The sequence below is a fragment of the Podarcis pityusensis genome (assembly GCF_964106645.2).
Source record: "Podarcis pityusensis genome assembly, chromosome: 14".
Taxonomy (NCBI): Eukaryota; Metazoa; Chordata; class Lepidosauria; order Squamata; family Lacertidae; genus Podarcis; species Podarcis pityusensis.
In genome coordinates this window covers 37075070-37101879 of record NC_138039.1, presented here as the reverse complement: position 1 = coordinate 37101879, position 26810 = coordinate 37075070, and the positions used below count along the sequence as shown (strand labels likewise).

Sequence of the window (26810 nt, the reverse complement as noted above, 5' to 3'; positions counted from 1 at the left end):
AGGATTGTAGAAAATTTGCTACCCTAATAAAGGAGAGGAAGTAAGAGCTGGACCATAAAGAAGGCTGATTGCCAAAGAATTGATGCTTTTGAATTACAGTGGTACCTCGGGTTACATACGCTTCAGGTTACAGACTCCGCTAACCCAGAAATAGTGCTTCAGGTTAAGAACTTTGCTTCAGGATGAGAACAGAAATTGTGCTCCGGCGGTGCAGCAGCAGCAGGAGGCCCCATTAGCTAAAGTGGTGCTTCAGGTTAAGAACAGTTTCAAGTTAAGTACGGACCTCCGGAACGAATTAAGTACTTACTAACCTGAGGTACCACTGTATGGTGCTGGAGGAGACTCTTGAGAGTCTTGTGGACTGCAAGAAGATCAAACCTATCCATTCTGAAGGAAATCAGCCCTGAGTGCTCACTGGAAGGACAGATCCTGAAGTTGAGGCTCCAATACTTTGGCCACCTCATGAGAAGAGAAGACTCCCTGGAAAAGACCCTGATGTTGGGAAAGATGGAGGGCACAAGGAGAAGGGGACGACAGAGGACGAGATGGCTGGACAGTGTTCTCGAAGCTACCAGCATGAGTTTGACCAAACTGCGGGAGGCAGTGGAAGACAGGAGTGCCTGGCGTGCTCTGGTCCATGGGGTCACGAAGAGTCGGACACGACTAAACGACTAAACAACAATAAAGGAGAAACACCAGGGCAACTTTTGCATTTGGCAACCCAGTCGGTCAACGCTTATGTTAAGAGACATCTATGCTTATGATATAATAATTATTTTATTATGTAGAAAACATATATTAGACCATTTATTCTACTGTGTCCTTTTATTTTTAAAGTTAAGTAAAGTTCAGACTGAAAATTTAAGTTGCTAGTTTTGCAGAGCAGCGTGTGCTGAGAGATAACAGTGCTGCCAAGATGCATAAATTCATACAGCTGAGAAATATCTGGGCAGCTGCTCAGCAGACAACATTACTTTTAGTTAAGTTTGTGAATGTTTCTCGCTTATAGAACCTGAAGCAAACAAGGAAGGCTGGGGCAGTAGATGTGAAGTTCAAGCCAGGCACATCCGCTGGGACTTTGCTACTTCCTTGGACCTATGTAACAGATGCTCCCATGCATGTGCAGAGGACAATATTGAGATAAACCTGTATTTTGGCAATGGTTTGCTGCTTGTGCAACTTTATGGCATTCTGGATCGTGTGGGATGGGAGTTCATATCCCAAGTGTATATAAAGGCAGTTCTGTCTCAATGCCAACTCTAATTATATACAGTGGTACCTCGGGTTACAAACGCTTCAACTTTTTTGTTTGTTTGTTACGAATGATTGTAACCCGGAAGTAAGTTGTCCAAGCTCTCGGAGGCCTCACCACTGCCTGGAGGCAAACCCGGATATCGGTGGGGCCTACGGAGCTCTCTGAGACCTCCGCGAATGCCGGGAGCCAAGCCGATTATGATTATGGAAGAGGACCCTGAGCCCCCTCCAAACAGTGAGTTTGGAAATAATCCCCCCCCCCAATCTAAAATATCTATCTTATTTATTTTATAGTACAGTACATTGATTATTGCCTTCATTTTATGGATCAATGGCCTTGTGAAACAGTAGAATTCGTGTTAAATTGCTGTTTTAGGGGGTGTTTTTCATCATCTGGAACGGATCAATCCACTTTCCATTACTTTCAATGGGAAAGTCCGCTTCAGGTTAAGTACAGACTTCCGGAACCAATTAAGTACTTAACCTGAGGTACCACTGTACAGGGAAACCCCAAGACAGAATGTATTTGTAGGCACCTCCTTCTCTCATGTCTCACTCCTGCCCCCCCATCCCTAATTTTGCTTGTTACAAGGATCCTTAGCTCAGATACCTTGTGTCTGTATTGGAGATAAGCCTGCTTAGGTAGGATAATTCCTTCACTCAAATTTCTATTTTCCTTTTTTCAGGGTTACTCTCCATAAGGTAAAGGATGCCCTAGATGTGTAAAATTTTTGGGTAGGAATGCAAGCTTTGGAAATTTCATTTCTGGTGTGGTTGTTTATTGTTAAATCCTTGTATGTTTCCGAGCACAATTCAAAGTGCTGCTGCTGACCTTTAAAGCCATAAATGACCTTGGCCCAGTATCCCTGAAGGAGCGTCTCCACCCCCATCGTTCAGCCCGGACACTGAGGTCCAGCTCCGAGGGCCTTCTGGCGGTTCCCTCTCTGCGAGAAGTGAGGTTACAGGGAACCAGGCAGATGGCCTTCTTGGTGGTGGTGCCCACCCTGTGGAACGCCCTTCCACCAGATGTCAAGGAAATAAACAACTATCTGACTTTTAGAAGACATCTGAAGGCAGCCCTGTTTAGGGAAGTTTTTAATGATTGATGTTTTATCGTGTTTTTAATATTCTATTGGGACCTGTCCAGAGTGGCTGAGGAAACCGAGCCAGATGTGTGGGGTATAAATAATAAATTTATTATTATTATTATTATTATTATTATTTCATTCCTTTGCAAAGAAAGTACCAGGGCTGTGTACCTCAGGCCTGATCACCTTAGCATACACAGCAAGGCTGTTGTTTTAAAGTTTGCAATCCAGTTCACACTGGGTTGTAACACAGTTCCCACTGACCCTTGTTGTTGTTTAGTCGTTTAGTCGTGTCCAACTCTTCGTGACCCCATGGACTAGAGCACGCCAGGCACTCCTGTCTTCCACTGCCTCCCGCAGTTTGGTCAAACTCATGTTTGTAGCTTCGAGAACACTGTCCAACTATCTCATCCTCTGTCGTCCCCTTCTTCTTCTGCCCTCCATCTTTCCCAACATCAGGGTCTTTTCCAGGGAGTCTTCTCTTCTCACGAGGTGGCCAAAGTATTGGAGCCTCAGCTTCAGGATCTGTCCTTCCAGTGAGCACTCAGGGCTGATTTCCTTCAGAATGGATAGGTTTGATCTTCTTGCAGTCCATGGGACTCTCAAGAGTCTCCTCCAGCACCATAATTCAAAAGCATCAAATCTTCGGCGATCAGCCTTCTTTATGGTCCAGCTCTCACTTCCATACATCACTACTGGGAAAACCATGGCTTTAACTATACGGACCTTTGTTGGCAAGGTGATGTCTCTGCGTTTTAAGATGCCTCTGCTTTTTAAGATGCTGTCTGACCCTACAATCTGCTTTAGAAAGGAATCAGGCGTCATGGCTGGCTGTAGTGCATTAAAATATGGAACAGCCTTGTTGCCAGAGAGTTAGGGTGCAAATCCAGAGGTTTTCTTTCTCTGGAGCAAATGTCATTCTCATGAGAAAGCTGCATTTATCTCAGGGGCCGAAGCTGAATGAATGCCGTTATGTTTCAGCAAGTCCCTGCTGTCTGGGAGACAGAACTGTAGGAGACACATTTCTATCCTGAAGTTTTCTGCGCCAGCAAAATCCACGTTTAGAACAGGACATAAATACCGCCTGTGTCAGCGGCACCACTTCACCTTGCCAAAATGTGGAAATTTTTCGGGGAAAGATGTTCATTTCCCCATCGAATCTGTGCTGTCGCAGGAAACTGTCACAAGAGTTCATTTTGCGCAGGGCTCCTTTGTGGCTGCCAGTTCCTTTCCCCAAACTGTTATCTCACACCACTCTACTCTTGCCTAACTGTTATTGCTCTGTAGCCTTGTTGTACGTGCACTGCAGACAGATAAATCTGAGTAAAAGGCAGAGGGGCCGGCTTGGACCCAATATTTTTTTGGGGGGGGGGCAGCGTCACATGCCTGTGATGTCACACACACATACTGTCTCAACTTTTGCTAACATGAATCCGGGGCATCCTCAACAATGACGCATCAGACTTTTGCCGGGCAACTTTAGATCTGAACTGTCCTGCTCTGTAGTGTGGTGAGGCAGGGCAGGGCCTGATAGGGGTGAGAAGACAAGACAAGGTTCAGGCTTGACACAAGGCAAGGTGGGATGAAATTCAGGCTGGACCTTAGGCTCATGCAATGCTCTGGAAACAATGAACTCTGAATTTGCTCCAGCAAGCTGAAATAAAGCCCTTATAGCAGGGGCAGCAACCTTTTTCAGCCACGTGGTGGGCCGGACTATATTTTGAAGAAGAAAAAATGAACAAATTCGTATGCCCCACAAATAACCCAGAGGTGCATTTTAAATAAAAGCACACATTCTACTCATGTAAAAACACCAGGCAGGCCCCACAAATAACCCAGAGATGCATTTTAAATAAAAGCACACATTCTACTCATGCAAAAAAACCAGGCAGGCCCCACAAATAACCCAGAGATGCATTTTAAATAAAAGCACACATTCTACTCATGTAAAAACACCAGGCAGGCCCCACAAATAACCCAGAGGTGCATTTTAAATAAAAGGACACATTCTACTCATGTAAAAAGACCAGGCAGGCCTCACAAATAACCCAGAGATGCATTTTAAATAAAAGGACACATTCTACTCATGTAAAAACATGCCGATTCCAGGACCGTCCGTGGGTGGATTGAGAAGATGATTGGGTCGCATCCGGCCCCCAGGCCTTAGGTTGCCTACCGCTGCCTTATAGGTCTTCTACAGATGAATCCCAAGTCTAGGACAGCAGTACCACAACTTTGGATTGGGGTGGGTTTGGGTCCACTGTCCCCACAGGCTCATCTGATAGAAGCCTTAGTGGAGCTGGCCATACTTCAGGTTCAGAGACTTTGCTGGCATCACCTGAGGAACATAGAGAGAGCAGGGCTGGATGAGACCAATGGCCTATTGAGTTCAGCATCCTGCTCTCACCACGATGCCTCTCATGGGAAGCCCACAAGCAGTAACTGCATCCTCTCTTCCTGCACTTTCCAGAAATGGCTATTATTGAGAAGCACACCACTTTGGGGTTTTTTTTGGGGGGGGGGGAGATGTACACATTTATGTGGATTTGTGCGTGCGTGTGTGACAAATTCCAGAGAGGTCACCCGGTTAGGCTGCAATAGATTGCTTTGAAGTCACTTTGGCACCAGATGAAAAGGAGAATCTTCCCCCACCCGGTATTTTGCCAGGACAAAGGTGAGTGTCTCTTCCAGCGAGAAAGTCCAGCTTGTTCGCCTTTCCCCTCCGCGCTGAGGCCATTTAAGCGCAACCGACAGCCCCCGCGGAGCCCAATTCCGCGCGCTCCCTGCGCTCCTTTTCCTGAACTGAGCCGGTGTCGTCCAGGCGCCTCCTCGGGGAGGCGGCGGAGGCTGCGCTGCCTATGGAGAGCCGAGGGGAGGGCGCAGCCGCCTCCGCCGGCGACATGGCCGCCCTGCACGCCGCCAAGGGAGCGCTGCGAGCGGAGCTGAAGCGCCGCTTGGGAGCCCTGAGCGCCGCCGAGAAGCTGCGCCAGTCGCGCCTCGTGCGCGGCAAGGTGGGTGAGGGCCAGCAAGCCTGTCTCGGGGAAAAGTCTTTTCTGTGGGTTGTTTTTTTCTCCCCCCGCCCCCGGCCAGGCGTTTCCTCAGAGGCCGGCCAACCCGTGTCCCTCAAGGCTCTTTTGCCCTCTTCCCACGCGACGCTGGTTCACGTGCAATTAGAAAAACGAAGCGGGGAGCGGGGAAAGCCCCTTTCTCCATGGAACGGCGCGCGCGGCTGCCGTGGTCCCCCCACCCCCGCGCGCGGGTGTTTATGATAGAGACAGAGAGAAAGTGAGAGTGTAAAGTTCCCTCTGGGGGGGATTCCCTCCCGCCCAGAGAAAAACCCCTCCTTGAGTTGAATGAGAGCGCTTGCGGTGACGTAAGGGAACGGCCAGCACGTGGAAAGGGGCGGACGCGGATATGCCCCTGGAGAGGGTGGGAAGTGAGTTTTTTATTCGGAAGTGAGGTCGGTAATGCGTCATCCCCCGGAAACGTGTGCGTGGGTAGCCCCTGCGGATACGCAGGCCCCCTCGGAAGTGAGATGTCCCGTTGAGTTCATTGTGGCTGCTTTCACCCCAAAAATGGATTGCTTGTGTTTATGGAACTGGTTTTTTGTTTAAAAACCTATTGCTTTTGTTTGTTTCTGTATTACTTTGAGGGGATGTTGTGCAAGCCGCTTTGTGACCATCGATGGTGAAAAGCTGCCTAATAATGTTGGAAATAAACGCAGAATTAAAGGGGTTTAGGGACTGCAAACCTTACGCTTTAAAAGAGGGAGCGGGGCTGAGGGCTGAAACTTTTCTGGAGGCTCGCATACTCTGGCCTGGCAACCATTTTCCTTCCCACATGTGGTGAGATTGGGTAGAATTCAGCAGTTGAGGGAAATGCATTTTGTGTATGCTCAGAGGCAGCCTCTACTTTATTGACACATCATGAATTTATAGGGTGGAACATAATACATAAAAAACAAAGCTTTGAGCACTGCCGATGCAAAGTAAGCTGCTTCACCTTTGTGCAGTATTCATCAATTCTGTCATGCCATTCATCATATATATATATATTTCATTTTAATACAGAACACACAAAAAAGAAATATAGAAGTAAACAAATATCCATCACCTCCTAGCAACTAAAAAGGAAAAAAGGAAGAAAAACAATAATATTAAATAGTTCTTACAATATATTTAACATAAAAATGACTTTTTTCCTATATAACTGACTTCATCATTCATAACCACCTTCTGTTTCCTTTTCACCCCATTCTCATAGACTGAAACTTCCTTTTGCTTCCATAATATTTTGAGATGAGTGAAAATGTCCCAGGAAAGGAATGTGTTAGTTCTGTGACCTAGCCTGGACCCAGCATGAGAATGGCATCAGATAAGGACATTGAAAGCTGCCTGTACTGAGTCAGAGAAATGGTCCCTTTAACTCGAAGCGCCTCGAGGATTTCAGGCAGGGCAAATTTCCCAAATGGGAGAGACCCCTGCTTGAAATCTTGGGGAGCTGCTAGGAGTCAGCGTAGGTAAAAGTAAAGGTAAAGGACTCCTGGACGGCTAAGTCCAGTCAAAGGCGACTATGAGGTGCGGCACTCATCTCGCTTCAGGCCAAGGGAGCCTGCATTTGACCACAGACAGCTTTCCGGGTCATGTGGCCAGCAGGACTAAACTGCTTCTGGAGTGTTATGTACTGAGTTGAATAGGATCCAAACTGTAGCAGTCTGATTGGTCCTAGAACAATAGGATCCAAAAGGCAGCAGTCTGATTGGTCCTAGAACAATAGGATTCAGAATGCAGCAGTCTGATTGGTCCTAGAACAATGCAGCAGTATGATTGGTTGGCAGGAACCACCCAATCCTGCTCCAGATAGAAGTGAATCCACAACCTGATTGGCTTACAGTAGAATTCCAGAATTAGCCAATCATGTGCAGCCCATTGTGTAAATAATGTATATAAAGCAGATACTGTGAGGGGACATTCATTCATTCCTCCTCACCACTATGAGCTGAATAAAGAGCATGAAATCACTTTGCGACTCTGAGTATATTTCACTGGCGACGAAGGTGGGATCCCGCTGAGCTGACTGCCACACACAGCACCGCAGCACCGCCAACTGCCGCACCGCTGCCTCGCACCGTGTATCCAGGCTTCAGCTCCGGGGCACAAGGAACTCAGAATGGCAGCCAACAGCAGCTTCTCGCCATTCAACCCAGCATCTGGAGACTGGGAAGCGTACGCCTCCCGTTTCACCTTCCTCCTAGAAGCCAAAGGGGTCACCGACGAAGAAGACGCCAAGAAGAGGGCGATATTCTTCAGCGTCTGCGGAGAGGAGACGTTTGAAATCGCCCGGGCTCTCCTTGCGCCTGAAGACGTCGCTACTGTTCCATACAAAACAATAATGGAACAGCTGAAGGGGCACTTTTCGCCGCAGCCCTCAGTGGTGGCTCGTCGAAATGCCTTCTACGCAAAGCGGCAAGCCCCTGGGGAAACCATAACTGGGTTTGTGACCTCTCTCCGCCAAGCCGCCCGGTTCTGCAACTTCTCAGAGCTGGAGAACATGCTTCGTGACCGCCTCGTCGGTGGCCTGAAGGATGAGAAGCTGCAACGGCGCCTCTACGCTAAGAAGGACCTAACGTTCCAGGTCGCTCTGGAGGAGGCCCTGGCAACAGAAGCTGCCGAGAGGTCGACCCAAGAGGCACGGCCGAGCCTGCCATCCCAACCGAGGGTCCACCATGAAGACCTCACCGACGACTCAGGATCCAACAGGGAGGAGGTGCACCGAGTACAGCAGCGCACTCAAGCAGCGCACAGACCACAGCTGCCTCGACGAGAAGGAGGGAACTGCGCAAGCTGCGGGGAGAGTCACGAGAGGAGGACCTGCCGTTTCCGCAACGCAGAGTGCAGGCAGTGCAGAAAATCGGGACACATCGCCCGGGTGTGTCGGGCTCGGCCCACCCGACACCAGGCATCAGATGACCAATCCAAGAGCCCCAGGTCCCGGGGCCCAACGCACCAAGGCAACTCGACGGAGCTCACGGACTTCCAGGTATACCAGTTGCCCCACCCCAACGTAGAGAAAATTTATGTAGAGGTACAGATAGAGGGGGCCCCATGCCGCATGGAGCTTGACACGGGTTCAACTCTATCCATAATCTCGGCAAGGACCTTAAGGAAACTGTGTCCCACTGGGGGTCCCAAACTCAGGCCGGCCCCATTCACCCTCCGGGACTTCCAGAAACGTAAGGTCCCCACAATGGGGGTGGGGACCTTCAGGGTGCAATACCGAGGGCGGACGCGGCAACTGGACTTGCTTGTGGTCAAGGGCCCCTACATTAGCTTACTGGGATTGGCATGGTTTGGACCACTGGGGCTAGCTGTCACCGGGGTGAACCACACTAGCTTACAAGTGGACGTGGACGCCATATGCAAGGAATTTCCAGGGGTTTTCGATGGGAAATTGGGACAGTATACGGGCCCCCCCATTGCGCTACAGCTTGACCCCGCAGTACGACCGGTCAGGCTCAAGGCCCGCCGGGTCCCGTTCGCCTTGAAACCCCGTATAGACGAGGAATTGGACCGACTCGTAGAGCAAGGAGTGCTGGAGCCGGTGCCTAACGCTCCCTGGGAAACCCCAATCGTCACACCCGTCAAGCCTAATGGTTCGGTCCGCATCTGCGCAGACTACAAATGTACCATAAACAAGGCCCTCACGGCCCACGCATACCCAGTGCCAGTGGTCAGCCATGTCCTTGCCACCCTGGCTGGGTCGAAAATTTTTGGCAAGCTGGACTTGGCCCAAGCATATCAACAGCTGCCAGTAGATGAGGCCACAGCAGAGGCACAGACGATTGTGACGCACAGAGGAGCGTTCAGGGTAAAGCGGCTGCAATTCGGTGTCAGCGTGGCACCAGGCATATTCCAGAATATAATGGACTCTCTCCTTAAAGGGATTCCTGGCGTCACCCCCTTCTTCGATGATGTGTTGATTGCCGGCCCCACACCAGAGGAGTTTGAGGACCGCCTCCGCACCGTTCTGCACCGTTTCCAGACGGCGGGTCTCAAGGTGAAGCGGGAAAAATGTCTACTAGGAGTGCCTCAGGTGGACTTTCTGGGATTTATGGTGGACGCAGAAGGGGTCCACCCGACTGGGGACAAGGTACGGGCCATTTGTGATGCCCCAGCGCCCAAGAGCAAGACTGAACTTCAGGCCTTCTTGGGACTATTGAACTTTTACCATTCCTTCCTTCCCCACAAGGCGGCGGTAGCGGAGCCCCTACACAGACTCCTGGACAAGCGGGCCCCTTGGGTGTGGGGCCAGCGCCAGGAGGCCGCATTCCAGGCAGTCAAGGACTTGCTTGTCTCAAACTCGGTCTTGGCACACTTCGACGAGAGGCTGCCGGTGGTGCTAGCATGCGACGCCTCACCCTATGGCATTGGAGCTGTCCTGGGGCACCAACTCCCGGATGGAAGAGAGGTACCGGTGGCGTACTTTTCCCAGACACTCAACACAACCGAGCGGAACTACTCGCAAATCGACAAGGAGGGTCTGGCAATCGTAAAGGGAGTAAAAAAATTCCATGATTTCTTGTACGGGCGGCCCTTCACCGTGGTGACTGACCACAAGCCGTTGCTTGGCTTGTTTGCCCCCGAAAAGCAGACCCCCCAAGTGCTGTCTCCTCGCGTCCTCAGGTGGTCAATTTTCCTTGCCAGCTACCAGTATGCACTGATTCACCGACCTGGGAAGGCGATGGGCCATGCGGACGCCCTCAGCAGGCTACCACTACCGGAAACAGGCCCTGACCCAGCACCTGCACAAGAGGTTATGAGCCTGGAGCTGCTTCCCGACCGCCCCATTCAGGCACAAGAAGTTGCACACCATTCCAAGAAAGATAGGGTCATCTCCCGGGTCCTGGACTGGGTGTGGAGGGGATGGCCCAGCAGCAGCCCCGGGCCAGAATTCGCCGGCTACACAACCCGCAAACATGAACTGTCGGCCCACAAGGGGTCCCTGTTATGGGGAAGCAGAGTCGTTGTTCCCCAGCCCCTCTGCAAAAGGGTCCTCACAGCCCTACACGAGACACATCCAGGGGTAGTAAGAATGAAGGCCCTTGCCAGGAGTTATGTGTGGTGGCCGGGGATCGATGGAGAGATAGAGGCCTGGGTCAAACACTGCCAGGCCTGCCAAGAATCCCGCCCAGATCCCCCAAGGGCCCCAGTCCAGTCCTGGGAGTCCGCCCGAGCACCATGGTCACGCCTGCATGTGGATTTCGCTGGCCCCTTTCAGGGGAAAACATTCTTCATAGTGGTGGACTCCTACACCAAATGGCTGGAAGTCGCACTGGTACCGTCCACTTCCACGTCCGCAGCCATCCGGGTACTACGCAGGCTGTTTGCAACCCACGGGCTCCCTGACACTCTCGTCTCAGACAACGGGACTGCATTTACGTCAGGAGAATTCCAAACCTTCACAGCGCAGAACGCCATCCGCCACATCCGTTCGGCGCCGTTCCACCCTGCCACCAATGGCCAAGCAGAACGCATGGTGCGGACCACCAAGGACACCCTTCGCCGCATGACGCAAGGGGACTGGGAGTACCGCCTTGCCACATTCCTTCTAGCACAGCACAGCACCCCCAGCTCAACGACTGGCCGGAGCCCCGCTGAACTACTAATGGGTCGGCGCCTTGCAATCAGATTGGACCGCCTTCACCCCGATAGAGCTCAGGATGAGGTAGTGGTGGGGGAAGGCAGGAACCCCCGGACCTTCGAGGCCCAGGACCCAGTGTACGCAAAGAATTTTGGGGCAGGCCCAGCATGGGTACCCGCCACAATCACCAGGGTCACTGGCCCCGTGTCGTACGAGGTGCTAACGGATGGGGGGCAATGCTGGCGCCGCCACTGCGACCAGATACGGCGACGATTCCCGGGAGAAAACCAGGAGGAGGACAGGTCAGAGGAGTCCCAAGGGAACAGCGGGGCAGTGAGGCCCATAGAGCAGGAGGGGCCAGCAGGAGAGGCAGAATCAGTAAATACAGAGAGGACCCGTGAGGCCGAAAGGACACCGGAACCAGAACCACGACTGAGCGAGCCGGTTGCACCAGACCAAACAGCCGCATCACAGCCAGCATCCTTGGAACACGAGCCAGAACCCGGAGCCCGGACCAGGGAACACCCCAGGCCACAACGCACACGCAGGCCGCCGGCATACCTTGAGGACTATGAATGCGACCTCCCGGGCAGGACTGGAACTTAGAGGGGAGGGGTGTTATGTACTGAGTTGAATAGGATCCAAACTGTAGCAGTCTGATTGGTCCTAGAACAATAGGATCCAAAAGGCAGCAGTCTGATTGGTCCTAGAACAATAGGATTCAGAATGCAGCAGTCTGATTGGTCCTAGAACAATGCAGCAGTATGATTGGTTGGCAGGAACCACCCAATCCTGCTCCAGATAGAAGTGAATCCACAACCTGATTGGCTTACAGTAGAATTCCAGAATTAGCCAATCATGTGCAGCCCATTGTGTAAATAATGTATATAAAGCAGATACTGTGAGGGGACATTCATTCATTCCTCCTCACCACTATGAGCTGAATAAAGAGCATGAAATCACTTTGCGACTCTGAGTATATTTCATGGAGCAATGGAATGCCCTGATGGAAACCAGAGCTCACAGAAACACCATTTACTTTCATGCCGCAGTGGTCCCTATTTATCTACTTGAACTGGCGTGCTTTAGAAGTGCTAGGCTGGCAGGAGCTGGGAGAGCAACGGGGATCTCACCTCGTCGCGCAGATTCAAACTGCCAACCTTCCAATCAGCAAGCCCAAGGGGCTCAGTGGTTTAGACCACAGCGCCACCTGCTCCCTAGATGTTCCACTGGTTCCCTTCTGTATAAGGCTCCTTATTTTCCTGTATCACTGATGGCATGTGATGCCAGTGTTGATGCTTACAGTATCTGGGGACTGAGGGTTACGAATCATGGGATGTATATCTTCTGAGCCTTTTCCCCTCCTTCCTGCATGAGTCTCAAGATCATGGGTAGGCAAACTAAGGCCTGGGGGCCGGATCCGGCCCAATTGCCTTCTAAATCTGGCCTGCGGATGGTCCGGGAATCAGCGTGTTTTTACATGAGTAGAATGTGTGCTTTTATTTAAAATGCATCTCTGGGTTATTTGTGGGGCATAGGAATTCGTTCATCCCGCCCCCCATATAGTCCAGCCCCCCACAAGGTCTGAGGGACAGTGGATCGGCCCCCTGCTGAAAAAGTTTGCTGACCCCTGCTCAAGATGCTGTGTGTGCCTTAATTAGTATCAGAGGGGAAGTGTTTTTTTCTCCCTAATTTATCACATCTCCATCACTTTTTCAGCCGTGTGCGGGACAGAGATGTTAAATGCTTAAAACACATCACTTAGGACTACTTTGGTTACAGTTTTGTACCTGCGCAAATATTTCTGTGTCCGTAAGTTGCCTTGAGCGTGGTTTTAACTATGGAAAGGCGACATACAAGTGAACGATTGTGATCATGATTTTGCTCTGAGCAGGTCTTTTGTTTCATTATTACAACTGTTTCTTGTTTTTGTAATTGTATTTCTGGTTGCTTTAACCTGCCCTGGTGCATGGAAATGTTAGAAATCACAGTAGTTTAATCAAAGCAGCTTCTTGATGTTATGCTGTGAACCGTCCTGAGATTTACGGGTATAGGGCAGTGTACAAATTTAATAAATAAGAAGAAGGGGGGGAGTATTATGGAAGGTTGGGGATGTGGGTTGCAAGTTGCATATAAGTTGCATATCCACTGACCCACTAAACCTGACTAATGATTGCTGAGCGCTCTTGGGCTAAGGGGTGGCTCAATAGTTTGTCTCCTGTGTAATTCCTTGCAGGCCCCCCCTGACTTGTATAATAATGTGAGAATCCTTATTGTTATGTACTGAAGTTCTCACCCTGGGCCAGCAGGGGAATACTGTAGATAGTTTTCACTCAGGTCCAATATGTAAAAAAGGGATTGAAAGTGACATTCAGTGATTGGATAGTTACAGAAGGTTGTTACAGTTGCGTTGTACTGGAGCTCTATATAAGCAGGCTGGCTGAACCCTTCAATTCAGTTCTGTTCTGGCCTGTGAATAATCAAGAGCTGTTTGAAGAATCGCTGTGTCGTCTGATATGTTCACCCACAACTTAACACTTATCTCCCAGTAAATTAAAACCAGTTTTTAAAGCATCTCTGTTTCTTGTACACTGGAGTGAAGTTAGGAGCCCTGCTTCATCCGATGAGAATTCGCCTTTCATCTTCATCTGGCTTTTCAATACCCTGAAATGTAACAAGATGCTGTCAGTCAGGGCCTGAATGAAATGTATTTGACTAACAGATGGGGGAAGAGAGATGAAAGAAGCCCACCACTGAAATGCCAGAAAACGAAAAGGAGGTGGAGAGAAAATTTATTTATTCGAATGATTACTCATTTGACAGAGGTCTTAATTTGAAATGAGAGTAGCTGCACTGGGCTGACCTCACCACTGGCGTTTAATTAGTCACTGGGTGGCTTTGCTTGCTGAATGTTTCCTTTTGTGACTGAAGTCCTGCTGGTTTGCATGCTCTGATTCGGCAATAATAGCCATTTCCTGATCCAGAAAAGCAAGCAGATTCCTTTTTTTCTTGCTTGCTTTTGGTAAACTGCTGTACAGTTTCCTGTGTCGTTCACAGTGCTGTGTGGTTGTGGAAGTTTCCACTGTGGGTGTCTTCTGTCTTTAAATAAGATCTCTGAATCTCCCAGGCGTAGGGGGAGCGAGGCCAGTGCACATCAAAGTACATTTAATTTAAATGCAAATATAGTGGGAAATTTGCAAATTTTTAAAATAACCTATTGCCTGATGTTGAAGCTTGGTTGGGAGGGAAAGGTTTGGTATCAGGAAAGGAGCTCAAGTTTCTAGGCCAGTTTAAACCTGGCAATGGCCCAGGGCAGAAGTAATTCTGGACTCTTCTAAACTGGGCCAGCCCTATCATTAGGTAGGGGGAATGTGACTGATTTTGGATATCATGAAATGACAGCAAATTCTTCACAGAATCACAGATTTGTAGAGTTGGAAGGGACCACGGGGGTCATCTGGTCAAACCCACGACTCTGAGATTAAGAGGCTCACGCTCTACTGAGTTGGTTATTTAATTTCATATTTAATATCACATTGTATTTTCACTCCCAGGGACGAGGAGAGGTGCTTGTGGGCCATTCAGCCTCAGGTGCCAGCATAACATGAACACCTTGATACACCTTTGATATTCTGGGGGGAGCACCATTTGTTCTTCCCTCTTGGGCAGCAAAATGTCTTTGGTTATGTTATGTACTGAAGTTCTCACCCTGGGCCAGCAGGGGGATACTGTAGATAGTTTTCACTCTGGTCCACATATGCAAATAAGGGATTGAAAGTGACGTTCAGTGATTGGATAGTTACAGAAAATGGTTACTGTTACTTTCTAGTGGACCTCTATATAAGCAGGCTGGCTGAACCCTTCAGTTCAGTTCTGTTCTGGCCTGTGAATAAACAAGAGCTGTTTGAAGAATCGCTGTGTCGTCTGATATGTTCACCCACAACTTAACAGGTTAGCTCTGCATCCAAACCATGGCTTGCTCTAGAGTGATTTCTCCCCCCCCGCCCCACCTTCCTTGTGTCAATCACAGCTCCATATTGCATTGCACCAGTCTAAACCATGCTGAATTCAAACCGTGGACCCCTTGGTGTGAGGTGGGTCTGCAAGCTATGGTGATGCTGCCATGTTGTTTGTATAAACCATGGTTTTCATTAGCATGCATGTGATGCAAAACTGTGATCGGCACCAGGAAGAGGAACGTTCTCTCCAAAGAGGTGGGGTGAGAAGGGAGCACATTTTCACAAGACTGGCTCTTGAGTTGTAGATCATGGGGGTTGTATCAAAGTTCTACTCAGAGTAGACCCGTTGATATTAATGGATCAAAGTTAGTCATGCCCATTATTTCCAACACTCTGAATAGGACCAGCATTGTTTGTAGGGAGATAGTTCTAAGTGGTGGGCTTCCAAACTTGGATGACCTTAAATATAATCTGGAGAGCTGCCTGATCATGTCCAGTGTTGTGTCATCTCTGAGCCTAAGAAGATCTGCCTTTTTCCAGTACTTGTTTGGGAAACCTGCCAGGAAAAAAAGCATGCCCCCAATTTTTGGTTCCTTGAAAGAACAGAAGGATGCAGACATTAATAATGAAATAAAACACAGTATTGACAACCGTCTTGAGTAGCTCCTTGTAAATAAATGAGTGTAATGTTCACATATATCAGTTTAAAATATATATTTATATCCTGCCTTTCCAGCTTGCAGTAAGTTGTGAGCCACTTGAGGCAGCTAACGAGATTTCAGATTAAAACAATCATACCGTATATACAACTGTCAGACCAATAAACACAACAAATAAACTTGGTTGTAAGAGGATGATTTAAGAGCCAGTTGACCCATAAACCTGTTGGAATGAAACATGTTTTAGTTTGGCGTCTTCAAGCCTTCAGGGAAGGGGGCAAAGAGCCCCGAAGCCTAGCAGCGACACAAATTCTTCAGAAACCGTGCAAAGATTGGCAAAAATTATGGCTGAACTAGCTGGTACTTAGTATGCCTATGGTGTTTTCCTGAGTGCTCAAGGGATTTCATCTACATTATTTGCACGATCTTAATAACAGTTTTGTAATGTTGGCTGCTTGCATTATGCCCACATTACAGAGAGTGTCTTGCCTCAGGTCATCCAAGTGAAGCTCAAGGAGGAGCAGGGATCTCTTCAGGGACTCCCAGCTCCGTTTTCAGATTGAGTTCATGCTTGTAACTATTACGGCTGCATTGAGTCCCGCTGCAGAGATAAGGAGACTCCACAGCCCCAAATGAGAAAGCCTCCGAAAATAATCCTGTTTCTTAATCCTGTTTACCACATGGCGGTGCTCTCTGCGGAGAAGCTGCCAGAAGCTAAACACTTGGGGGAATTTGGGGATTCAAGAGTGCATGTGTGTGTATATGTTTTAGGGGCGTATGAAATTGGTTGCCCAGGAGAACCCAAACACCTGCCTAGCTCCCTAGAAGGTATGTTAAGAAGAGGGCTGCTGGATCAGACCAAATGTCCACCTAGTGTAGCATCCTCTTCTCAATCTGGATACCATTGCTGATTTACAAACACCTTGCCAATTTGGATCCAGGATACCTCAAGTACCACCTAATCCCATCTATCCTTGTCCAGTAACGGAGGTCTTCAGGGGAGTCACCGTTAATGGTCCATCAAGGTTGGAATGCATGGCTTGTATCACTTAGGACTGTGGGCCCAATTTTGTGGCTCTCCCTTCTAGCTGAGGTCAGGCAGGCCCTCTCCCTACAGAACCTCCAGCACCAACCAAAGACTTTTTAAAAATTCCAACAAGCATTTTAATTTCAGATTTTAATAGTTTTTTTTAAAAAACCCTTTTTGTATTGTAAACAGCTTAGAGGCCATTGTAGTTAAGCCGAGACCAGATAACACCGGTTCTGAAAGACCTACATTGTCTCTCAGTACGTTTCCAGGCACAATTCAAAGTATTGGTGCTGAACTTTAAAGCCCTAAACGACCTCGGCCCAGTATCCCTGAAGGAGCGTCTCCACCCCCGTTGTCCAGCCAGGACACTGAGGTCCAGCTCCGAGGGCCTTCTGGCGATTCCCTCCCTGTAAGAAGTGAGGTTACAGGGAACCAGGCAGAGGGCCTTCTTGGTAGTGGCGCCCGCCCTGTGGAACGCCCTCCCATCAGATGTCAAGGAAATAAACAACTATCTGACTTTTAGAAGACATCTGAAAGCAGCTGTGATTAGGGAAGTTTTTAATATTTGATGTTTTGTTTTTAATATTTTGTTGGGAGCCGCCCAGAGTGGCTGGGGAAACCCAGCCAGATAAGCAGGATAAAATAACAAGTTGTTGTGGTTGTTGTTGTTGTTGTTGTTGTTGTTGTTGTTGTAGTTGTTGTAATAAGTTGTTGTTGTTCTTGTTGTTGTTGCTGCTATTCAGTATTTAAATTGCTTAAATAAATAAAAACAGTATGATTCTGCCCCAATTGTGATTCCTTCCCAGACACTGGTATTCAGAGGCATATTGTCTCTTGACAGGGGAGGTAGAACAGTAGACACCATGACAGGATGCTCACAAGCAGGGCACCTCAAAAATATTAAGATTAGATTGAAATCAGCGACAGCCCCGAGGACTCTGGAGAGGAAGGGGAGGGGGAGGAAGAGTCCATGGATCAGAGACCTCCTGCTCAGGACCCCAAGTTGGAGCCAGGCCCCTCTGATGAAATTCTGCTCCTATGGATGTCTTGCAGCCTCCCCCCTTCCTTGGCTCAGGATGCAAAAGTCGGGGCATCCAACACCATCGTACCTCGGAAGTCGAACCGAATCCATTCCAGAAGTCCGCTCGACTCCCAAAACATTCGGAAAGCAAGGTGTGGCTTCCGATTGGCTGCAGGAAGCTCCTGCAGCCAATCGGAAGCCCAGGAAGCCCCATCCGACATTCGGGTTGCAAAGAACGTTCACCAACTGGAACAGTAATTTCTGAGTTTGCGGTGTTCGGGAGCCGAAACATTCGAATCACAAGGCGTTTGGGATCCAAGATACGACTGTAGTGGGGAAGCTAGATAGAGCTGTCAGAGGAGGATTTGAGCAAGGCCTTTTACCTGAGGCAGCAGTGGCATTGTAGTGGTTAGTGTATTGGGCTAGGACCCAGTTCAAATTCCTGCTCATCCATGAAACTCTGACCTTGGGCAAGAGTTGGAAACTCTTATGTGGTTAAGCCCAATGCCTCAAGGAAAAGGTGGGTTCTCCCACAGTTTTTTCTCGTGAACTTTCCAATCTCTCTGACTGCAAACTCCTGTCTTTCCCAGTGCAGGTGTTGGAGCATCCTAAATACCAAGCATCTCGGAGAATTGCAGTCTTCCTAAGCATGTCGGATGAGGTCCAGACAGAAGAAATCATTAAGGACATTTTCCAGTGTGGCAAAGAGTGCTTCATTCCGCATTACAAGCCCCGGAGCAGCCACATGGACATGGTGAAGCTAGCTTCCTACGAAGAAATTGCTTTGCTCCCCTTGACTTCCTGGAACATCCATCAGCCGGCTGAAAACGACATCAGGGAAGAAGCCTTGTCAGCGGCAGGTGAGCTTGGCGAGCGTGGGGCTGTAATTTGGTGCCAGAATACATCCTTGTGGGAGAGATGAGTAATGTTATGACATATCAAGGCATGGACAGTCATTGACAGAAAATATCCAATGTGGTACAGTGGTTAGACCAGGAGTGGGGACTCTGTCGCCTTCCAGATGTTGGTCTCCCAATCCCCATCAGCCTCAGGCAGCATGGCCAATAGTCAGGGATCATGGGGCTTGTAGTCGAAAACATCTGGATGACACCAGTTTCCACATCTGTGCTCTGCTGCACTGCAAAAACACACACGCAATACAGTACACACAAACAGAGAGCAATTGTTCTGCAAAAAGACTGGGAATATATCTGCATGCTAGTCTGTGAATCAGATCAGTTCTCTTCAAATTGATAAGATGCATGGACCAAGTTTGCCTAAAAACATGGACTGAATCAAATCTTCATCAACATCATCACCATCATTTATTTATACCCCGTCCATCTGGCTGGGTTTCCCCAGCCACTCTGAGCGGCTCCCAACAGAATATTAAAAACACGATAAAACATCAGTCATAAAAACTTCCCTAAACAGGGCTGTCTTCATATGTCTTCTAAAAGTCAGATAGTTGTTTATTTCCTTGACATCTGATGGGAGGGCGTTCCACAGGGCAGGCGCCACCACCAAGTAGGCCCTCTGCCTGGTTTCCTGTAACCTCACTTCTTGCAAGGGAGAGAATCGCCAGAAGGCCCTGAAAGAGTCTCCTTCTGCTGTTTTCTGCAGATGCAATAGAGGCGGTGAAGAAGGTCCTCTTCGCCATCGCTATCACCACTTGGTAGGTTCGATGTTGAGCTCTAACCTCTGTCAGGTCTGATTCAGAATGAGTTTTCCACCACCGGCGTTCTAGCCGTCTCAGTGATTGTTTCATCGCCCTCAGCTCCAGGGAAAACCACGGGGCTGTCCGGGCTCCATGGAATCGGAGAGGGCGCTTCGGAGCCAGACAGTCGATAGCCCTGGTTAACTCCACAATACAGCGGGCCACCAGGGTATTAGCTGAAAGGCCATCAACATGGAATAAAACATCCCCTACCACTCTCTGGAAACATTTGGATCAGGCTTCCTCAAACGTGGCCCTCCAGATGTTTTTGGCTTACAACTCCCATGCTTCTTAGCTAGCAAGACCAGTAGTCAGGGATGATGGGAACTGTAGTCTCAAAACATCTGGAGGGCTGAGTTTGAGGAAGCCTGATTCGGATCCATTGAATGGTGGGGGCAGACCATCTGAATCGGTCCCACCTCCCTGCAGAGGGGAAGGGTCACAGAGAAGTCCTTCAAGTCCCTTTCCACCCCCCTCCAATTTTTAAAATTGAAAGTACTTCGTTCTCTTACAGGACTTTAGAATTGGTACATAAGCTAAGAGAAGGGGAAGAGCAATTTAAATTGTGGGCAGAAGAAATTCATTAATCGCATACGTCTGCGTGAAGGTATAATGAGCGAGCTATTTTAATCATTCTCAGACTGACATTCTATGGACATTAGGTGCATACCTGCATTTAAGAAGCCCTGGAAAAAATTCACCCGTGTAGTAAATAACGTCTTGACGGCCCCATTGAAGGATTTAAATAAGATGTGTGCAAAATGACAGATAGATGGAGCGCATATGTTGGAAGCGGCGATGTTAAATATAACTACATAATGGGAAAAACAGAAAATGGTCCAAACAAGATTGTAAAGTGATTGCCAGGACTATTAGATTTTCTTCCCTTCAGGGAGGGTTGATTAAAATTTACAGTACAATATATATCCAAGCGAGAGATTAATTTAAAAAGTATTTTTTTTCTGCCTTTTTTTTTTTTACACTGGTCATAAAAAAGACCATGGCATGAGACAAAATTGAAAATCAAGGCTTAGCTCTTAATGTAATTTATTTTTTAATGAAATGATTTGAAGTTTGGAATGAACTTCTGCTCAAAGACAATGAGCCATGGCACTTCTGTGTCGGGTGGGTGGGCATCGGGAGAAGGGATTTGGGTCTAGCAAGGCATTAGTATGCTGGTGAAAGAGCCCCTCTGGGGAAGAAGGGGGAGCAGGAGCAGCTCCTGATCCCAGTAGTGCTTCTAAACTGCCAGGGATTCTCAAGGCAGAGATGAATCGAACGGTACCGTCCTTTGCAGGCGGAACTCAGTTCCACGGAGTTAATTTCCTTATTAAATTTATAGCCTTCTCTTCCTCCCATAGGAGCCCAAGGGCTGGAAGCATCAGGTGATAAAATAATAAAAACATCTCAAAAATTAAAATAAAATCCAGTTCGGATCCAGACCAGGAAAGATCCGAACTGAAAAGCCTTGTTGAAAGAGGAAGGTCTTCAGTCAGTGCTGAAAAGACAACTGAGACTGTGCCTATCTAAATGTTCAACGGGAGGGAATTTCGCCACACTAAAGGCCTGATTCTTACTTTGTGTAGAATGGAGTTACTGATACAGTAGGATCTGCAGAAGAACATCGCTTGCAAAGTGCAATGATCCATTGGGTATGCAAGTGGTGAAATGATACCCGCATTGCTCAGAGCCCTTTTTGTTGTGTTTTTGTGGGTGTGTTTTGCAACATGTCACTGGGGCAATAATAGTGCATAAGTGGACGATTTATACTGGGCTGCCTGCACATCATTCCACTTTATTAGTTGCTCTGCAATGCAGGGGCGCGGGTGGCGCTGTGGTCTAAACCACTGAACCTCTTGGGCTTGCCGATCAGAAGGTCGGTGGTTTGAATCCCGCGACGGGGTGAGCTCCCGTTGCTCTGTCCCAGCTCCTGCCAACTTAGCAGTTCGAAAGTACACCAGTGCAAGTAGATAAATAGGCACCATTGCGGCAGGAAGGTAAATGGCGTTTCTGTGCGCTTTGGCTTCCATCAGTGTCCCGTTGCACCAGAAGTGGTTTAGTCCTGCTGGCCACATGACCTGGAAAGCTGTCTGTGGACAAACGCCGGCTCCCTTGGCCTGAAAGTGAAATGTGCACTGCAACCCCATAGTCGCCTTTTAACCATCCAGGGGTCCTTTACCTTATCTACCTAACCCCAGTGTTACTTCATTATTGGGATCCTCTGGTACTGTAGTGCAACAAAAGCAAGACAACCCCCCCTCAGGTTACGTACTTAATTTGTTCCGGAGGTCCGTACTTAACCTGAAACTGTTCTTAACCTGAAGCACCACTTTAGCTAATGGGGCCTCCTGCTGCTGCCGCGCCACCGGAGCACGATTTCTGTTCTCATCCTGAAGCAAAGTTCTTAACCTGAAGCACTATTTCTGGGTTAGCGGAGTCTGTAACCTCAAGCGTATGTAACCTGAAGCGTATGTAACCCGAGGTACCACTGTAAATATTACACGGTATTACACGGTATATATTACTGGAAATGAAACTGCATGTTGTATCCAAAGCTAGCCTTACTAGGAGTATTTATTTTTATCAATTTGTTGTGCTGACTTTCCCACTCCCCCCCCCCCCCCAAGGCAGCATGCATGGTAGTCCCCCTCCTCATTTAACCCCCACAGCAACCCTGGGAGGAGGGTCAGGCTGAGAGGCAGCGACTGGCCCAAGGTCACCCCGAGAGCTTCATGGCTTAGTGGGAATTTGAACTCTGATCTCCCAGGTCCCAAACCGACAATCAAACCACACTGGGGCTAGATCTATTGGAAGGTGTTTTGGGGTTGTTTTTTAAGAGAACTGTGGGTGGGGGAATTTGGGTCAGGAAACTGAAATCTGTCAAGTCTGTGGGAAATGGCTGACCCAGATTAGCTGTGTGCAAAACGGCTCGCTTTCTTTCTGAAACTTGAGCAACGAGGGCTACTAGAGGCCCGAAAACACTTCCTTTAGCCAGCAGGTGTCAGTATTCTGTAGATTTAGTAGTGAGATTGAGTGACACACTCCCCCCCCCCCCCCGCTCCATGTAATTAAATTCTTGCTCAGTCATTGCAGTCACATACAGGAGACAGATCAGGTGTCCCCAGGGAAGTCTGAAGGCAGCTGTGCCATGTGCAGTCATTTCCCTTAAATGTGAGCGTAAGAAAAATACTTGTGGGGTAGGGGCTGTGACAGAGGCCAATGAAACCATGAATACTTTGGAGACAATGTTTTGTTTTGTTTTGTTTTGTTTTATTTTTATACCACCTTTCATCTGAATATCACAGGGCAGTCCACAACATAAAAATACAACATGAGAAAGCAAAATATATACTAAAACAAAAACAAATACCCCCCCTTACAAACACATTTAAAATGATTCTCTGTTAATCAGCCAGATAGGGGTAAATAGGAATGTTTTCACCTGATGCCTAAAGATATGTAATGAAGGTGCCAGGCAAGCCTCCCTGAGGAGAGCATTCCACAAACAGGGAGCCACCACAGAAAAGGCCTGTTCTCGTGTTGCCACCCTACAGACATCTTGTGGAGGAGGCACATGAAAAAGGGCCTCAGATGCTGATTGCAGGGTCTGGATTGGTTCAGAGGCGGTCCTTGAGATATCTGGAGACAGTGAATGTTCTGCTGGGATTTTCTTCCCCCTCTCAGAACGCTAGAATTCAGAGCCACTTGGCAAAATTGATTGGATGTGGACAGAGCAACAAGTATTAATTTTACCTGGTATAAGAAGGTTAGTTTATACAATGACACATTCTAACTAGGCAAAAGCACTCAAGGAGGGTACAAAGCAGAGCTGGGAAAGGGTGTTGCAAGTGTGTGTGTGTGTGTGTGTGGGTGTAGGTTTGAGAGTCCAAAGGGCCAGCTGTTGTTGTTTAGTCATTTAGTCATGTCTGATTCTTCGTGACCCCATGAACCAGAGCACACCAGGCACTCCTGTCTTCCACTGCCTCCTGCAGTTTAGTCAAACTCATGTTAGTAGCTTTGAGAACACTGTCCAGCCATCTCGTCCTCTGTCGCCCCCTTCTCCTTGTGCCCTCCATCTTTCCCAACATCAGGGTCTTTTCCAGGGAGTCTTATGTTCTCATGAGGTGGCCAAAGTATTGGAGCCTCAGCTTCAGGATCTGTCCTTCCAGTGAGCCCTCAGAACTGATTTCCTTCAGAATGGATAGATTTGATCTTCTTGCCATCCATGGGATCTCAAGAGTCTCCTCCAGCACCAGGGCCAGCTAGAGAGGCCAAATTTGGCCCCTGGGTTTGAGATTCCCCCGGGTTGGACTAGATGATCCTTCCAACTGTTACAATTTTATGATTCTAAGTCCTGGCATGCGTGTGCGTCTAACCTTTCCGTCTTCATTTTGTCCTGGAATGAGCATTTCCACGCTGAAAGGAGGAGGAAAGGATAGCTTTTGTCTTTGGCGGTCTGTATGTTTTGCAGGTAATTCGCTTGCGAGTTTATTGTCAGGCAGGTTGCTAAATTGCCAGCGAGATGAAATTGCAGAAAGTAATACTCGGAGACAGGCGTATTATTCTGCTTTGATTCAACATGTTCACAGCTTCTCAGCGCTGCTAGTGCAACTGGTTCAGCTGATTGTAAACTGATAAGACGTGTGGTTATTTTATGCTTGGGGATTTTTGTTTTTTGTTTAATCCATGTGAATATATTTCAAATCTTTGACTGGTTGTGCTTCACCACCCACACACAGCAGAATTGGCACAACCCAGAAGTTTGAAGAAAAATCCTTTCTAGTGAGGGGTGGGCTGTAACTCAAAGGAGTGGGAATGGGACATCCTGGAAAAGGACGATGGAGGAAGAGAGACGTGGTAGAATGTGAGCCATCTCGTATGGATAGGTAAAATTTTCTGGTTCACACTAAGAAGCTATTCCTAAATGCCCTCTGGTTTGGAAGTGAGTTGCCCATAGAGATCATTGGAGACATCCGAGATATTAATGCAGCTGGGATTCCACCACCAGGATCTTCACCCCCTGCAAAGCAGCCCTGCCAGCACTGAACATGCTCAGTGAGCATGGATGGTTGGGGATAACCCCCCCCCCCAAAAAAAGCAGAGAGCGAGTGGCGGGGGGATATTGGGGTCTGGCTGGAATAAAAGACCAGATCAGACCAAACACTCAATCTAGTTCAGTATCCTGCTCTCACAATGGCCATCCGAATGCACGTGGGAAGTCCTCAAGCAGCGCATAAGCACAACGCTCTCCCCGCTTGTGGACGCGGGTGGCGCTGTGGTCTAAACCACTGAGCCTCTTGGGCTTGCCGATCAGAAGGTTGGCGGTTCGAATCCCCACAACGGAGCGAGCTCCCGTTGCTCTGTCCTAGCTCCTGCCAACCTAGCAGTTCGAAAGCATGCCAGTTCAAGTAGATAAATAGGTACCACTGTGGCAGGAAGGTAAACAGTGTTTCTGTGTGCTCTGGTTTCTGTCACGGTGTTCAGTTGCGCCAGAAGTGGTTTAGTCCTGCTGGCCATATGACCCAGAAAGCTGTCTGTGGACAAACGCCGGCTCCCTAGGCCTGAATGTGAGATGAGCGCCGCAACCTCATAGTCGTCTTTGGCTGGATGTAACCGTCCAGGGGTCCCTTTACATTTTTTTACCTTTTGCTACCCACTACCGCTAGATCCCAATCTGCTTTCTGCCTTTCCAATTATTTTGAAGCTAGCTGCCCTGTAACGCTGGGCAATATCTGATTTTCATCATCGCAATATATCCCCATCTGAACATCGCAATATACCAATTCATCACAATGTCTGAAATAAGGAGGGGGTTGTGAAGAGGAATTGGCTGGCTTCACGGTTTCCCTCACATTTTGCATAGCACACAACACACACACACACACACACACACACACACACACACACACGATTCGTAATCTATTCACAGGTCAAAAAATATGCAACCAATATACCATGATACGGACTTGAAACTGGTTTTGGATGATATATCAATATATCATCTAGCCCTACTGACCTGTTGCCTCTTAATCATCTCGTCTGCAGGTTAAACATACAGAACTTTTCTCAAAAGTAGGGATGGAATTTAGCTCAGTTCTCACTCAAAGTCAAATTTATCACAACCACACTTTCTGAAACAATGTGGAAACTGAAGCATGGCCATCCTTTGAAATCTGCACTTACCTGAAATTTGTTATGCAGTTGTCCAACTAAACAGCGTTTTAAAAAAGTATTATGCATATATTTTATATATTGGTGAAAACGGCATGCAAAAAATGCATTCTGTGAGGAGAAATTGCTTGTAAAAACATGTCCATTGGTCAAAAGTGCATACAAAAATTAATATAAATTCATTCCAAAATGCATCGTCACTCCCCCCCAACACATTCATCCTTTGCCTTAAAGTGGACATTGTTGCAAGTGAAGCTTTGGGGGAACAGAAATAGAGGAAGGAAGGAGAGAGAGAGAGAGAGAGAGAGAGAGAGAGAGAGAGAGAGAATTGAACAAGAGCTATCAAATCCCAACAGACCTGAAAGGAGTGGAAGCTGCAGGAAGAATAGTTGTTAGCATATGCCTCTGCTTTGCTTCTGTTAGGTGATGAATTATCAGTATTCCTTTGCCTTAAACCTTTATGACTTGTATCCATCCAAGGGAGAATCATGCTTTTTTGTTCAGGAGGGCAAATGTGGGTCAGGAAGGTAAATTCTTCATGCTGACACATATCTCTGACACAGAGGAAGAGAGGGATAGGGCTCTGTTACCTGGAACCTACTTGCGCATTCTGCTGACTACCCTCATTTTCTAGGAAGACCGCTTACAGATTGTAATGATCTCAGGCAGGCAAGCAAGCTCTGAAAAGAATTAACGAGTCTCTGGTAGTTTTATGGTATGTTTGTTTACAATTCACTCCCAGAGAGCGGCTCTGTGCCTGCCGTTCTTAGCTACGAGTTGGTCACTCTGAGTCTCCGCCCCTTTCGCAGCATGAAAGGCGCCAAAGTCCAGTCCTTCCGCTCTTGTACTTCCGTTGCATTTTGGGCCTTTCAGCTCTTCTGGTTCAGGGAGAAGGGGGGTGGACTCCCCTTCCTCTCTCAAACGAAGAGCCCTCTAAACTCTGCCTCCCTCCTGGTTGCATAGCAACCCTCTCAGTGCCATCTATCTCCTCCTCCTCCTCTTCCTGTGAGCTTTCCGAGTCTGCTGCTTTATCTGAGTCTGGGAACTCTCATTGAAGGAGGCCCAAACTAACCCACTCCTGCTCTGTCTGCATTCCCTTGTCTCCAGAATCAGGCTCTTCCCAGGCGTTTGATTCAGCCATGTCTCTGACACAGATACACTCCAGAGGGAGAGTTCTTGAGTGTTTCTGCTGGACCGATCACCTATGTGGAGGTCACCTATGGGAGGAACTGTAGCTTATTGGTGTTGCACCTGAACTGCAAGTAGAAGGA

The 26810-nt window shown here is 48.2% G+C and overlaps 1 protein-coding gene and 1 long non-coding RNA gene across 7 annotated transcripts in view; one reads left to right on the top strand and one right to left on the bottom strand.

Annotated features, from left to right (window-relative positions):
• Positions 1–4386: 4386 nt before the first annotated feature.
• LOC308462761 lies at positions 4387–5576 on the bottom strand. Its single transcript, XR_013979322.1, has 2 exons — positions 5507–5576; positions 4387–4680 (listed from the first exon to the last, which is right to left on the bottom strand). It is a non-coding gene; the product is annotated as an uncharacterized lncRNA (long non-coding RNA).
• LOC308462691 (5-formyltetrahydrofolate cyclo-ligase-like) overlaps positions 5061–26810 on the top strand; it is a 98091-nt gene continuing 76341 nt past the window's right edge. For 3 of the 6 annotated variants that reach the window (XM_080980582.1, XM_080980580.1, XM_080980581.1), the window contains exons 1-3: positions 5061–5353; positions 18247–18511; positions 19275–19326. In XM_080980582.1, coding sequence (XP_080836708.1) covers positions 5201–5353; positions 18247–18511; positions 19275–19326 — 470 coding nt within the window. In that variant the 5' untranslated portion in view covers positions 5061–5200. Of the gene's footprint in view, positions 5354–18246; positions 18512–19274; positions 19327–19882; positions 20314–26810 lie in introns of those variants that run through there. The other 3 variants (XR_013979258.1, XM_080980579.1, XM_080980583.1) reach the window with 2 other exon arrangements.